Source organism: Bombina bombina, chromosome 5 (assembly GCF_027579735.1).
Source record: "Bombina bombina isolate aBomBom1 chromosome 5, aBomBom1.pri, whole genome shotgun sequence".
In the NCBI taxonomy this organism is placed as follows: Eukaryota; Metazoa; Chordata; class Amphibia; order Anura; family Bombinatoridae; genus Bombina; species Bombina bombina.
This window is the reverse complement of record NC_069503.1, coordinates 373,866,818-373,881,814: the sequence shown is the minus strand read 5'-3', so window position 1 is coordinate 373,881,814 and position 14,997 is coordinate 373,866,818. Positions and strand designations below refer to the sequence as shown.

The window sequence follows — 14,997 nt, the reverse complement described above, 5'->3', positions numbered from 1 at the left end:
GCAACAGCGATCGGCACCACTGCTGTCCAATGCATAGAGTGCCACAGAGTTGCCCTCTCTGCATCGGTAACTTTGCAACTCTATTTCTGCAGTGTACCACTCATGGCAGAGAGAAGCCCAGGACTTAACGACAAGCGTCGTAGAGGGTACGATGCTGGTCGTTAAGGGGTTAAACAACTTTTTATTTTACTTCTATTATTTGTTGCTACCTTCTCTTGTTCTCCTTTGTTGAAGGGGTTTATCTAGGTAAAATCAGGAGCAGCAAAGCACCTGGGTGCTAGCTGCTGATTGGTTGCTGCATATATATGCTTATTGTCATTGGCTGACCCCAAGTTTTCAGTTAGCAACCAGTAGTGCATTTCTGCTCCTTCAACAAATAATACCAAGAAAATGAAGCTAATTTGATAAAAGAAGTAAACTGGAAAGTTGTTTACAATTGTATGTTCTACCTAAATCATGAAAGAAAACTAACACTGAATTTTGGGGGCATTTGGGGCACATTTATAAAATGTAACCAGAGATCTAATCTCTGGTTAATTTTATAAGTGATAATTGCTACCGCAAGCTCGCGGTAATGGCTGGTTATTTATCACGCACCAGCAAATGGGCAAATTTGCGGGTGCGCGATAAATGAGCTCTCCACTTGTAATCTAGCCCTATATGTTTAACCTCTGCAGAGGGGTTAACATATAGTTAAAGTCAGCTCCAAAGCAGGAATGCACTACTTGAACCTAACTGAACACATCTGGTGAGCCAATGACAAGGGACATGTGCAGCCACAATTCGCCAGCTAACTCCCAGTAGTGCATTGCTGAGACTGATCCTATCTACGTATGCTTTTCAACAAAGCATACCAGGAGAACAAAGTAAATTTGGTTATAGAAATACACTGAAAAGTGTCTTAAAATTGCATGTTCTGTGCGAACCATGAAAGTTAATTTTGAATTTTATGTCTCTTTAACTCTCAGAACTTATAGGTGGATAATTTGCCAAATAAAATGATGCAGCCTAAATAAACATAAGTACCCTTCCTATTTATTTGTGGATTTGCTTGTTTCACTACTCATGTCATTTACTCATTTGATAGTATTCACTCTGGAACATTGCTTCTCCAAGTTTTAACTATGTGTTTAACTATTTTGTGGAGGTTAAACAGATATATCCAGTAGTGCAATAAAAAAGGCTTTATTGAAATAGAACATTTTACTGTTTAGAATGCAGGTTTCTGTTATTTTTCAGGCTTGTAGCACACCTTCTAATACATTTATTGCAAATATTTAGTGTTAGGCATTGCTAATAATTATTTTGGCAAATTGAAATGTAATTTTTAATTTACGCACCCCTGTGTGTATGACTGATGTTGTGTATTTTTTTTACAGCTTTTAGAGCATCTGAGTAGGACGTCCTGGAAGCACCCAGCTAACAGCAACTGGTGGAAAAATCTCAGGGCAAAGATCAGACAAAATGAGGAAAACTCAAAGGTGAATAAAATATGCTGTGCCAGCATTCTGTATAGAATAGAATGGCAGCAAACTCATTAGTCATAAAGATAGAAGCTATGTCTTTAAAAACAACGCTACTGGCTATAATGAAATGTAATTTAAAGGGACACTGTTCTCAATATGTTCTATTATCCATCTGACAGAACATCATTTAAACATATTCATATTTGTTTCCTGAAAAATGATAAAAACATTTTTTAAATATAAATTTAAACAAATACAGAAGCTTAATTTGTGTACTTCCTACTAATGGTTAATGAGCATTAAAGGGATAAAAAAAACATGTGATTGTTTTGTGATTCACACAGAGCATAACATTTTTAAAAAGGTAATAGTGCTGCCATCTCGTGGTCTTGAAAATGGATAACATGCTTGCAAAATTGCTGCCATATAGTGCTCAAGAAATGGGCCAGCTAAAGGAACACTTAACACCTGTCTTCTAATAATCCCTTAAACACTGCTGTCTATTTTATCTGTTCCTCTTACCCCAAACTGTTGAAGGAGATTGTTTTGAAGTACAGTGTTGATCCAGTGCTTGATTTCCTATGTAAGCTGCCATATTGTAACTTACATTTCAGGGGCACAGTAGTCACATGCTCATAATGCAGTCACATGACACGCACAGCATATTACTTAGAGAATCACATCTGTCTGCAGCGTGTGAGCTGCAGTCTCTGAACATACATATTTGTTTGTCACAGTATAAATGAATTAGCTTTCCCCATCTATTTATATTCACACACATTATGCAGCACAACTGAAATAAAATGCTTTATAAGCACGGTTTATGTTTTTAATGCCCCCACAGTTTTACTCTTACTGCCCACAAGTTTTTTGCTCTAAGCAAAACCTGTTTGCAGTTTTCAGGCACTATTGTCGTAAATCATTTGTAAGCTCCGTGAGGGAGGTAGAGGGAGTCTCTCAGACAGGCTGCAGAAGATTACTGCTTCTCATGACCTCTCCTGTTTATATAAAGCACTTGTACCAGCTAACTGATCAGTTAGTAATGATCGTCTGTTTTATTTACCAGTGTGATCTGCTCCTGTCACACCCTCTGCCAAGACACAGTCACTAGAGAAGAGGGTGTGACAGGAGCAGATCACACTGGCAAATAAAACAGACGATCATTACTTACTGATCAGTTAGCTTTACATAAGCAGGAGAGTTCATGAGAAGCAGAAATCTTCTGCACGTCCACAGAGTATATCCAGTGTCTCTGAGAGCCTCCCTCTCCCCTCATGGAGCTTAAAAAATGATTTACGACAATAGTGCCTGAAAACTGCAAATGGCTTTTGCTTAGACTAGTGCATAAAACTTGTGGGCAGTTTGAAAAGTAAAACTGTGGGTGGGCGTTAAAAACATAAATAGTGCTTATAAAGCATTTTATTCAATTGTGCTGCATAATATGTATATAAATAGATGGGGAAAGCTAATACATTTATACAGTGAGTGACAAATAAATAAGTATCTTCAGACACTGCAGCTCACACGCTGCAAACAGATGTGATTCTCTAAGTAATATGTAACAAATAATATGCTGTGTGTGTCATGTGACTGTATCATGAGCATGTGACTGCTGTGCCCCTGTAAGGTATGTTACAATACGGCAGCTTACATAGTAGAATCAAGCACTGGATCAACACTGTACTTCAAAACAATCTTCGTCAACCGTTTGGGGTAAGAGGAACAGATAAAACGGACAGCAGTGATTATTTTCTTTTCTTTTACAAGATATGACGAGTCCACGGATTTCATCCTTACTTATGGGATATCGCCTCCTGGTCAGCAGGAGGAGGCAAAGAGCTCCACAGCAGAGCTGCATAAATAGCTCCTCCCTTCCCCCCCCCCCCCCCAGTCATTCTCTTTGCCTGCGTTAGTGATAGGAGAGAGGTAAAGTGAGGTGTTAGTTTACATTCTTCAATCAAGAGTTTTTTTATTTTTAAATGGTGCCGAAGTGTACTATTTCTTTTATGGCAGCTTCTGGAGTGATAGCCTTTCAGGCTATGGGAACTGGTGGAGTTTTGCTTCTCTGCGCCTCCCATACTTGAGCTGCTCTTCTGTGTATGATCTTAGAGAATGTTAACTAAGATCTTTCTGCCTTCACAGAACCTCAGGAGGAAGAGTGGACCTCTTGACACTGTGGGCATATCATGCTGTTCCTCAGCATGGAGGTAAGTGCAGTCTTTTACTCTGGGGGCTCTGCAGCATATCTCAGATCCAACTGTACTCTGTTTTTGACAGTGATAGACCTAAGGGTTGCCCTTAGACAGTATGTAGGTTTTCATTAGCTAGAAAGAGAACCGACATACTGCTGAATATCCAGACACTCTGGCATTTGGTATTTAGCTAGAAGCGCTGGGATGTTATGTGGATATATACCTGTATTATGGGGCTTGACTCTAGTAATTTTATTAGATTATAGAAGTGGCTGACGCTGGGGGTAGTGCTGGGGTGATAACTGTTTTGTTATAGACTCCGGTACATGGCGGTTCTGTACTTTTTTTTTCCCCAGGGTTTTGTGTGTCCTGTTTCCACCCATGAGGGGTGGGGCTTGGTGCTGCGCGCTTAGCCGCGCAGTTTCTTACTTGGCTGAGTTCCGGTGGCTGCTTCTCCTCACGGCTCCTAAGTTCGCTTGTTGTAATATACAGGGGATCTTAGGGGAGCCGTTCTTACGGGGCTAAACCTGGTTACGTAAGCAAGTTTGTAGGAGCCGTAGCGGAGCTGCGGCAGGGTGACCGTTTCCTTTTTTGGCTGGAATCCAGTGTGTTATTACAAGGCTCACGTGCAGGGAGCGGAATATAAATATATACAGTTTAAATCTGCACTTTTATATTCTGGGCTTTAATTGGAAAGTTTTTCTTTTTTTCTTAAAGACACAGTACACCGAAAGTTTATATAAATATATACAGCTTATATCTGCACATTTATATTCTGGGCCTTATTTGGAAAGATATAGTACACTGAAAGTTTTTTACAGTATATTATCACTAAGTTGACCAAGCTTGCATTTGCTTTTTGGTATCATGGATGACATTGAACAAGGTACATGCCCTATGTGTTTAAATGCCATTGTGGAACCCCCTGTTACACTTTGTCTCTCATGCATTGATAGGGCCTTACAGTGTAAAGAACAAATTTTCTTTAATAAAGAGGTATCTAAGGATTGTTCTCAAACTGATGAGATTCAGGGTATGCCGTAACTTTCTCCCCAAGCGTCACAGCCTTTAACATCCACTCAAGCGACGCCATGTTCTTCAACTGCGTCGCCTTCATTTACTCTGCAGGATATGGCTGCATTTATGTCATCAACACTTTCAGAAGTTTTGTCTAAATTGCCAGTTTTGCAAGGCAAACGCAGTAGGAGAGAGACCCAGGTGGGGAGCTGTCTTACTCAGGAAGTGCATTACCCCAGACAGATGCGGAAGTGATGTCGTTCAGGTTCAAGCTTGAACACCTCCGTCTGTTACTACGGGAGGTTTTGATGACTCTGGGCGACTGTGACTCTATTGTGGTCCCTCCAGAGAAATTGTGTAAGATGGACAGATACTTGGAGGTACCCTCATATTCTGATGTTTTTCCGGTTCCTACGAGAATTTCGGAAACCATTGCTAGGGAATGGGAAAGACCGGGAATTCCGTTCTCCCCTTCCCCTATGTTTAAGAAAATGTACCCTATAGCTGACACTGTGCGGGATTCTTGGTAGACGATCCCTAAGGTGGAGGGAGCTATTTCTACCCTGACTAAACGTACGACTATTCCTATAGAGGATAGTTGTGCTTTCAAGGACCCCATGGATAAGAAGTTGGAGGGTCTTCTCAAAAAACTATATGTCCATCAAGGGTTTCTATTACAACTAACGGCATGCATTGTAACAGTCACAACTGCGGCTGCCTTTTGGTTTGACGCTCTAGAAGAGTCTCTTAAGACTGAGAATTCTTTAGACGAAATAATGGATAGAATTAAGGCCCTTAAGCTGGCTAATTCTTTTATTACGGATGCCGCCTTTCAGATTGCCAAATTGGCGGCTAAGAATTCGAGATTTTCCATTTTAGCGTGAAGAGCCTTATGGTTAAAATCTTGGAAGGTTTCTTCTTTCACGATTGTCTGTAGACCAGACAAAAAGAGAGGCGTTCTTATGTTGTGTAAGAGACTTCTCCGTCATGGGAGTGATTTGCCCCGTTCCAATGCTGTCAGGGTGCCAGGAATCAGACTGAGACGAGAAGTGCAAAAATAATCACACCTTTATTAATAACAAAAAATAATAAGTCCACAAGTCAAATAACAAGCCAGGAATCAAACCAGAGCTGGTAGTCAGACGAGCCGAGTCAGGAGCCAAAGCGAATAGTCAGACATTCTGGAATCAGGAACAAGGAAAACAGCATAGTCAGGAACAAGCCAGGGATCAGGAACCAGGAAGGACGTCAGACAGCCAGGTAATACACAGGAACTCTCACAAACAGGTCTGAGACAACGCAAAGGCAAAGCATACTGAACAGAGGCCCTTTAAATAATAAGTGATGACATCACAATTCTGAGACTGCATCCTGTCTCACATGTATGATGCACACCAGTCTGGCCATACAAGGAAGTGCAGGAATTGAGCAGCATCCCCCACAATGCACCATTGTCAGGAAGAGAGGTGAGTAAAATGGCTGCCAGCAGCACATGGCAAACACAACAGGGAAAAAAACCCTGACAGTACTCTCCCCTCAACGACCCCTCCCCTGCGGGAGGACAAAGGCTTATTGGGGAAAAGGGCATGGAAGGCACGGAGGACTGCGGGAGCATGAACATCAGAGGAGGGAACCCAAGAACACTCCTCCGGACCGTAGCCTCTCCATTGAACCAAATACTGTACACGGCCCCTGGACATACGAGAGTCAATAATGCTGCTGACCTCATACTCCTCATGGTTGTCAGCAAAGATAGGATGGGGACGAGGCAACACAGTGGTAAACCGATTACAAACCAATGGTTTCAAGAGGGAGACATGAAAAACATTGGAGATGCGCATAGCAGGAGGAAGGTCAAGAGCGTAGGCCACAGGATTACCCGTCGGAGTATTCTAAAAGGACCAACATAACGGGGAGCCAATTTATTGGAAGGCACACGAAGGTTCAAGTTGTGGGAGGACAGCCAAACTCTCTCACCAACCTGGTAGGAAGGTGCGGGCAGACACCTACGATCAGCCTGGAACTTTTGGTGCTGCATAGAACGATGAAGGGAATCCTGAATCTGCACCCATGTGGAACGGAGTTGCCGGAGATGCTCCTCCAAAGCCGGAATACTCTGAGACATGAATGAATCGGGCAACAAGGATGGTTGAAACCCATAATTCGCCATGAACGGGGATATCTTGGAGGAAGCATTAATAGCACTATTACGAGCAAACTCTGCCCAAGGTAACAGTTCAGACCAATTATTTTGGTGATCTAAAACATAGCAACGGAGGAACTGTTCCAGAGCTTGATTAGACCATTCCACAGCCCCATTGGATTGAGGGTGATTTGCCGAGGAGAAGGAGAGCTGGATCCCCATTTGAGCACAAAAGGAACGCCAAAATCTGGAGACAAACTGGCTACCCCGGTCCGACACTATCTCCTTGGGTAACCCATGTAAACGGAAGACCTCCCGGGAAAAAATTGAAGCAAGCTCCTGAGCGGTAGGCAGCTTCATCAAGGGAATGCAATGTGACATTTTAGAAAAACGGTCAACCACCATAAGGATAAAAGTATTGCCATTGGAAACAGGGAGCTCGACAATGAAGTCCATGGAAAGATGTGTCCAAGGACTTCACCATTAGCAATAGGATGAAGAAGACCCACAGGAAGACGTTGAGTCTTATTCTGTGCACAAACTGAGCAGGAGGCAACATACGCAGCAACATCAGAACGAAGACCTGGCCACCAGAATTGTCGGGTGACAGACCAAATCATTTGGTTCTTGCCTGGGTGACCTGCGACTTTAGGATAGTGGCAAGTGTGCAAAAGTTTATTTTGAAGATTCTCAGGAACAAAACACTTACCACTAGGTTTCTCAGGAGGTGCATTGGTTTGTGCAGCCAGGATATCCTCCCCCAAGGGAGAAGTCAAATTAGTACGTATGGTAGCCAAAATATGGTCAGGAGGTATAACAGGAGTAGGTACAGACTCCTCCTTATACAGAGGCGAAAATTGTCGAGAGAGGGCATCAGCCCTAACATTCTTACTACCAGGCAGGTAGGAGACCACATAATTTAAACCGAGACAAAAATAGCGCCCATCTGGCCTGTCGGGGCGACAAACGTTTTGCTTCAGATAGATAAGTTAAATTCTTGTGGTCAGTAGGAATGAGCACTGGCACGCTAGTACCCTCGAGAAGATGCCTCCATTCCTTAAGTGCCAAAATTATGGCCAGTAATTCCCTGTCGCCAATTTCATAATTGCACTCCGCTGGAGACAATTTCTTAGAGAAGAAACCACACGGATGCAAGGAACCGTCAGGCGTAGGACGTTGAGACAAGAGGGCACCTACTCCAGTCTCAGACGCATCGTTCTCAAGAACGAAAGGCAGGACAGGGTTAGGATGAGCCAGAACTGGAGCGGCAGCAAAGGCAGTCTTAAGACTATAAAAGGCCTTAATGGCAGTAGGTGACCAATGGAGTGGATCATTCTCTTTATGGGTCATGTCTGTGATAGGTTTGACCAAGGAAGAAAAGTTTTTAATAAACTTTCTATAGTAATTGGCGATCCCCAAAAAACGTTGAATAGAACGAAGACCAACTGGGCGAGGCCACTGCAGATAACTTGTCAGGATCCATGGAGAACCCTGCAATGGAGATAACATAGCCTAGGAAGGTTACTTGAGTCTGATGGAACTCACATTTCTCGAGTTTACAAAACAGGCCGTTCTCACGTAGTCTCTGAAGAACCCGTGTAACATCAGAACGATGAGCCTCAAGTGTGGGTGAGTGTATGAGGATGTCGTCTAAGTACACCACAACACACTGTTGCAACATATCTCGTAGGACATCATTAATAAATTCCTGAAAAACAGTAGGAGCATTACATAGGCCAAAGGGCATTACAAGATACTCATAATGCCCGCTCCTGGTGTTAAATGCTGTTTTCCATTCGTGGCCCTCCTTAATCCTAACGAGATTGTACGCTCCTCTCAAATCAAGTTTAGTAAAGACCGTAGCTCCCTTGAGGCGGTCAAAGGATTCCGTAACAAGCGGAATAGGGTAAGCGTTCTTAATGGTAAGACGATTAAGACCCCTATAATCGATACATGGTCTTTACTCGCCACCCTTTTTCTTCACAAAGAAGAAGCCAGCCCCTGCAGGAGAGCAGGACTTGCGGATTATCCCCCACGACAGAGCATCGGCAACATACTCCTCCATAGCACAATTCTCCACAACAGACAGAGGGTACACCCGGCCCTGAGGAGGAATGGCTCCAGGTTGCAGGTCTATGGCACAATCGTTAGACCGGTGAGGAGGCAACGTACCGGCACGCACCTTGTCAAACACGTCTAGGAACACTCGGTACTCCTCTGGCAATTGAGAAACCGAAGAAGTGCACAAGACTTTAACTGGTTTTCGAAGACAAGTGGAAATACATTGCGGGGACCACGACAAAATTTCGGACCTGCACCAGTCGAGACTGGGATTGTGCTTTTGGAGCCAGGGATAACCCAGAACAACCGGAAAATGCGGAGAATTTATCACCTGGAACTGTGGAGGGTTTCAAAATGGAGAGCCCCAACAGCCATGGACAACGGGGCAGTTTCGTGAGTAACGAGTGCGGGCTGAAGGGGCCTGCCATCAATGGCCTCAATAGCAAGCGGAATGGACCGAGGCAAAACAGGAATGGAGTGCTTTGATACAAAAGCACTGTCAATGAAATAGCCCGCAGCACCGGAGTCAACAAGAGCCTGAGTGACTATGGAGGAGTCCACCCAGGAAAGGACAACCGTGACCAAAGGTTTCTCCTTAAGCGGTTCCGGGAACGAGGATAAACCACCCAAGGTCTGCCCCCGACAGGACCTTTGGTGTGAGCGTTTCCCGGCCGTGTAGGACAAGACTTCAAAAGGTGGCCCTGTAACCCACAATAGAGGCAGAGCCCCTCCCTTCTCCTAAAGGCCCTCTCTGCCGCGGAGAGGCGCATGAATCCCAGCTGCATCGGTTCAGCAGTACCTGGTGACTCGGGACCAGGAGGCAAGGGAGGAGAGGGAGGCATGGGTGGGAACGAACACGTAGGAGACAACGGAACAGGGGGCTTCCGCAAGCGCTCCTTGAAAGAGGGCCTCTCTCTGAGTCTGATGTCAATTAGGATCAAAAAAGACACCAATGCCTCAAGATCCTCTGGTAAATCTCTGGCAGCAACTTTGTCTTTAATTGCATCAGAGAGCCCATGAAAGAAGGCGGCAACAAGGGCTTCATTGTTCCAACCTACCTCTGCGGCAAGCGTACGGAACTCAATAGCATACTGAGCAACAGATCTTGTATCTTGCTGAATGGACATGAGTCGTTTAGCAGCACAGGAGGAGCGAGCCGGAACATCAAATACCCTTCGAAAGGAGGCCACAAATTCAGGGTAATTTGAAATCACAGGTTTATTAGTCTCCCACAAGGGATTAGCCCAGGCAAGTGCTGTGTCAGAGAGTAACGAGATGAGAAATCCCACCTTAGCTCTGTCAGAGGGAAACGCCTGAGGTAACATCTCAAAGTAAATGCCCACCTGGTTCAAAAACCCTCTGCACTGAATAGGACGAGCCGGAATCAGGAACAAGGAAAACAGCAGAGTCCGGAACCAGGAAGGACGTCAGGCAGCCAGGTAATACACAGGAACTCTCACAAACAGGTCTGAGACAAGGCAAAGCATACTGAACAGAGGCCCTTTAAATAATAAGTGATGACATCACAATTCTGAGACTGCATCCTGTCTCACATGGATGATGCACACCAGTCTGGCCATAAAAGGAAGTGCAGGAATTGAGCAGCATCCCCCACAATGCACCATAGTCGGGAAGAGGGGTGAGTAAAATGGCTGCCAGCAGCACATGGCAAACACAACAGGGAAAAAACCCTGACAAATACAGGAACAGGGATAGAGGTTTTACACAAATCTCTTTGTTGTTCCCAAAAAAGAGGGAATGTTCCGACCCATTTTAGTTCTCAAGAGTCTAAACAAGTTTCTCAGAGTTCCATCTTTCAAGATGGAGACTTTTCGGACAATTCTTCCATTGATCCAGGAGGGTCAATATATGACTACCGTGAATTTGAAGGATGCATACCTTCATATTCCTATCCACAGAGATCATCACAAGTTCCTAAGGTTTGCATTTCTGGACAAACATTTTCATTTCGTGGCCCTTCCTTTCGGTCTGGCCACAGCACCCAGAATTTTCACTAAGGTTCTGGGGTCTCTGCTGGCGGTTCTCAGGCCGCGGGGCATTGCAGTGGCGCCTTATCTGGACGATATTCTGATCCAGGCGTCATCTTATCAACTGACAAAGTCTCATACCGACATTGTGCTGTCCTTTCTAAGGACTCACGGGTGGAAGGTGAATCTAGAAAAGGGTTCACTAATTCCACAGACAAGGGTTCCTTTCCTAGGAACTCTAATAGACTCTATATCCATGAAAATCTTCTTGACGGAAGTCAGAAAGTTAAAGATTCTGAATACATGCCGATCCCTTCAGTCCAATCCTCGACCATCAGTGGCTTAGTGCATGGAGGTAATTGGATTGATGGTGGCGGCAATGGACATCATTCCGTTTGCTTGTTTTTATCTCGGGGCCTCTACAACTGAGCATGCTTAGACAGTGGAATGAAGATTATGCAGATTTGTCTCCTCAGATAGACCTAGATCAGGAGACAAGAGACTCTCTTCTTTGATGGTTGTCACAGGATCATCTGTCCCAAGGGACGTGCTTCCGCAGAACCTCATGGGTGATAGTGACTACGGACGCCAGTCTTCTAGGATGGGGTGCAGTCTAGAATTCCCTGAAGGCTCAGGGGGGATGGACTCGGTCGGAGTCTCTACTTCCAATCAATATTCTGGAGTTGAGGGCAATATTCAATGCTCTTCAGGCTTGGCCTCGGTTGGCTTCGGCCAAATTCATCCGATTTCAGTCAGACAACATCACGATTGTGGCTTACATCAATCATCAGGGAGGAACAAGAAGTTCCTTAGCGATGAGAGAAGTATCCAAGATAATTCGGTGGGCAGACACTCACTCTTGTTATCTGTCAGCGATCTACATCCCAGGAGTGGACAACTGGGAAGCGGACTTTTTGAGCAGACAGACGTTTCATCCGGGGGAATGGGAACTCCATCCGGAGGTCTTTGCCACCCTGATTCTCAGATGGGGCAGGCCGGAGCTGGATCTCATGGCATCTCGTCAGAATGCCAAGCTTCCGAGATACGGATCCAGGTCCAGGGATCCTCAGGCCAAACTGATAGATGCCTTGGTTGTTCAACCTAGCTTATGTGTTTCCACCGTTTGCTCTCCTTCCCCGGGTGATTGCTCGTATCAAACAGGAGAGGGCTTCAGTGATTCTCATCGCTCCTGCGTGGCTTCGCAGGACTTGGTATGCCGATCTGGTGGACATGTCCTCTCTGCCACCGTGGAAGCTTCCATTGAGGCAGGACCTTCTCATTCAGGGATCCTTCTATCATCCAAATCTAGTTTCTCTACAGCTGACTGCTTGGAGTTTGAACGCTTAATTTTATCTAAGCGAGGGTTCTCTGATTTGGTCATTGATACTTTGATTCAGGCACGTAAGCCTGTTATTAGAAAAAATTACCATAAGATATGGCGTAAATATCTTTATTGGTGCGAATCCAAGGGCTACTCATGGAGTAAGATTAGGATTCCTAGGATTTTATCCTTTCTCCAAGAAGGATTGGAGAAAGGGTTGTCAGCAAGTTCCTTAAAGGGACAGATTTCTGCTCTATCTATTTTGCTACACAAACGTCTGGCAGATGTTCCAGATGTTCAATCTTTTTGTCAGGCTCTGACTAGAATCAGGCCTGTGTTTAGACCAATTGCTCCTCCTTGGAGTTTGAATTTAGTTCTTAATGTTCTTCAAGGGGTTCCGTTTGAACCTATGCATTCCATAGATATTAAGTTGTTATCTTGGAAGGTTTTATTTTTGGTTGCTATTTCTTCTGCTCGCAGAGTTTCTGAGCTTTCAGCATTACAATGTGACTCTCCTTATCTTATTTTTCATGCTGATAAGGTAGTGTTGCGTACCAAACCCGGTTTTCATCCTAAGGTTGTTTCCAACAAAAATATTAATCAGGAAATTGTTGTTCCTTCATTGTGTCCTAATCCTTCCTCAAAGAAGGGGCGTCTGTTACATAACTTGGACGTCGTCCGTGCCCTGAAGTTTTACTTGCAGGCGACTACAGAATTTCGTCAATCATCTTCATTGTTTGTTGTCTTTTCTGGGAGACGTAGGGGTCAAAAAGCTACGGCTACCTATCTTTCTCTTTGGCTGAAGAGTATCATCCGTTTTGCATATGAGTCTGCGGGACGGCAGCCTCCTTAACGAATTACAGCTCATTCCACTAGGGCTGTGGCTTCCTCATGGGCATTTAAAAATGATGCTTCTATTGAACAAATTTGCAAGGCTGCAACTTGGTCATCTCTTCACACTTTTTCCAAATTTTGCAAATTTGAGGCTGTTTTTGGGAGAAAGGTTCTTCAAGCAGTGGTGCCTTCCGTTTAGGTTCCTGTCTTGGCCCTCTCTTTCATCCGTGTCCTATAGCTTTGGTAAGTAGTAAGTAAGGATGAAATCCGTGGACTCGTCATATCTTGTAAAAGAAAAGGAAATTTATGCTTACCTGATAAATTTATTTATTTTACGATATGACGAGTCCACGGCTCACCCTGTCATTTTCTGAGACAGATCTTTATTTTTGTTAAACTTCAGTCACCTCTGCTCCTTGGCTTTTCCTTTCTCTTCCTAACTTCGGTCGAATGACTGGAGGGGGAGGGAAGGGAGGAGCTATTTATGCAGCTCTGCTGTGGAGCTCTTTGCCTCCTCCTGCTGACCAGGAGGCGATATCCCATAAGTAAGGATGAAATCCGTGGACTCGTCATATCGTAAAAGAAATACATTTATCAGGTAAGCATAAATTTCCTTTTTATTAATAAGATAAAGTAGGTTTTAGCAATTTTCATCAGGTGTTAAATGTCCCTTTAAGCATTCGTCCCTGCTTTGCAACAAAAGATACCAAGAGAATGAAGAAAAGTTGATCATAGAAGTAAATTAGAAGGTTGTTTAAAATCATGTGCTTTATCTGAATCATGAAGAAAACATTTAGGTTTCATATCCCTTTAAGATGTGTTGCCTATCAGCCATTGAATATTAGTAGGAAGTACACAATTAATTCATTTTATTTTAATTTAAACAGTTTTTACGTCACTTTTTTTTTTTTCTTACTAGCTGCTCTTTCATATTGATTACTGTACAGAAAATATTTAGTTGCTTCTTTTATTATAATATTAAAAATGCTAAAGGTAAAATATAGATTGTCACTGGGCTAACAGCAAATATAACGGAAAGGTGCCATCAAGTCAACATTTAATCATTTTATTCTTCAGGTTTTAGCATCACAGACATCGCTACCTATGAACTATTATACAGTTTTCTATAAAATCAAAGAATTACTACCTAACAACTGCATCATTGTGAGTGAAGGAGCTAATACAATGGACATTGGCCGCACTGTACTACAGAACTATTATCCACGCCACAGGTAAAAAAGGGCTTTGTAAATGTTGTTCAAGTTTGTATGTTATAAGCTTCTCAAAGACAAGTACATATTTTGTAATTAAACTTTTGTTTATTCACAATTTCTTTACATAAATGAAGCACTCAAAACCAAGTTTTGGTAAAGAAGAGCAACACTTAAATTTGAAATGTTTTGAAATTCGAAATTAAAGGGACAGTCTAGTCAAAATTAAACTTTTATAATTCAGATAGGGTATTGTAATTTTAAACAACTTTCCAATTTACTTTTATCATCAAATTTGCTTTATTTTCTTGATATTTTTTGTTGGAAAGATAAATCTAGCTAGGCTCATATGCTAATTTTTAAGCCCTTGAAGTCCGCCTCTTATCTCAGTGCATTTTGACAGTTTGTTACAGCTAGGCAACGCTAGTTCATGTGTGCCATATAAATACTATTGTGCTCACTCCCGTGGAGTTACTTAGGAGTCAGCACTGATTGGCTAAAATGCAAGTCTGTCAAAAGAACTGAAATAAGGGGGCAGTCTTCAGAGGCTTAGATACAAGATATCACAGAAGTAAAAAGTGTATTAATATAACAGTCTTGGTTATGCAAAACTGGGGAATGGGACTAAAATGCATTATGGTCTTTAGAACTAGTTTTCAAGACTCAGTAACAATTGTTACAATACCGGCTGGTAAATATTCACTTATTTTTGGCTAGGAAAAACCCAAGTGATTTGCAAACTTTCAGCTGCATGGCTGCTCCAG

The 14,997-nt window shown here is 43.2% G+C and overlaps 1 protein-coding gene across 1 annotated transcript in view; it reads left to right on the top strand.

Annotated features, from left to right (window-relative positions):
- The window catches only part of HACL1 (2-hydroxyacyl-CoA lyase 1), a 181,192-nt gene that overhangs the window by 84,172 nt on the left and 82,023 nt on the right, over nt 1-14,997 (top strand). The window contains exons 12-13 of the mRNA XM_053714200.1: nt 1,380-1,481; nt 14,100-14,254. Coding sequence (XP_053570175.1) covers nt 1,380-1,481; nt 14,100-14,254 — 257 coding nt within the window. The remainder of the gene's footprint in view (nt 1-1,379; nt 1,482-14,099; nt 14,255-14,997) is intronic.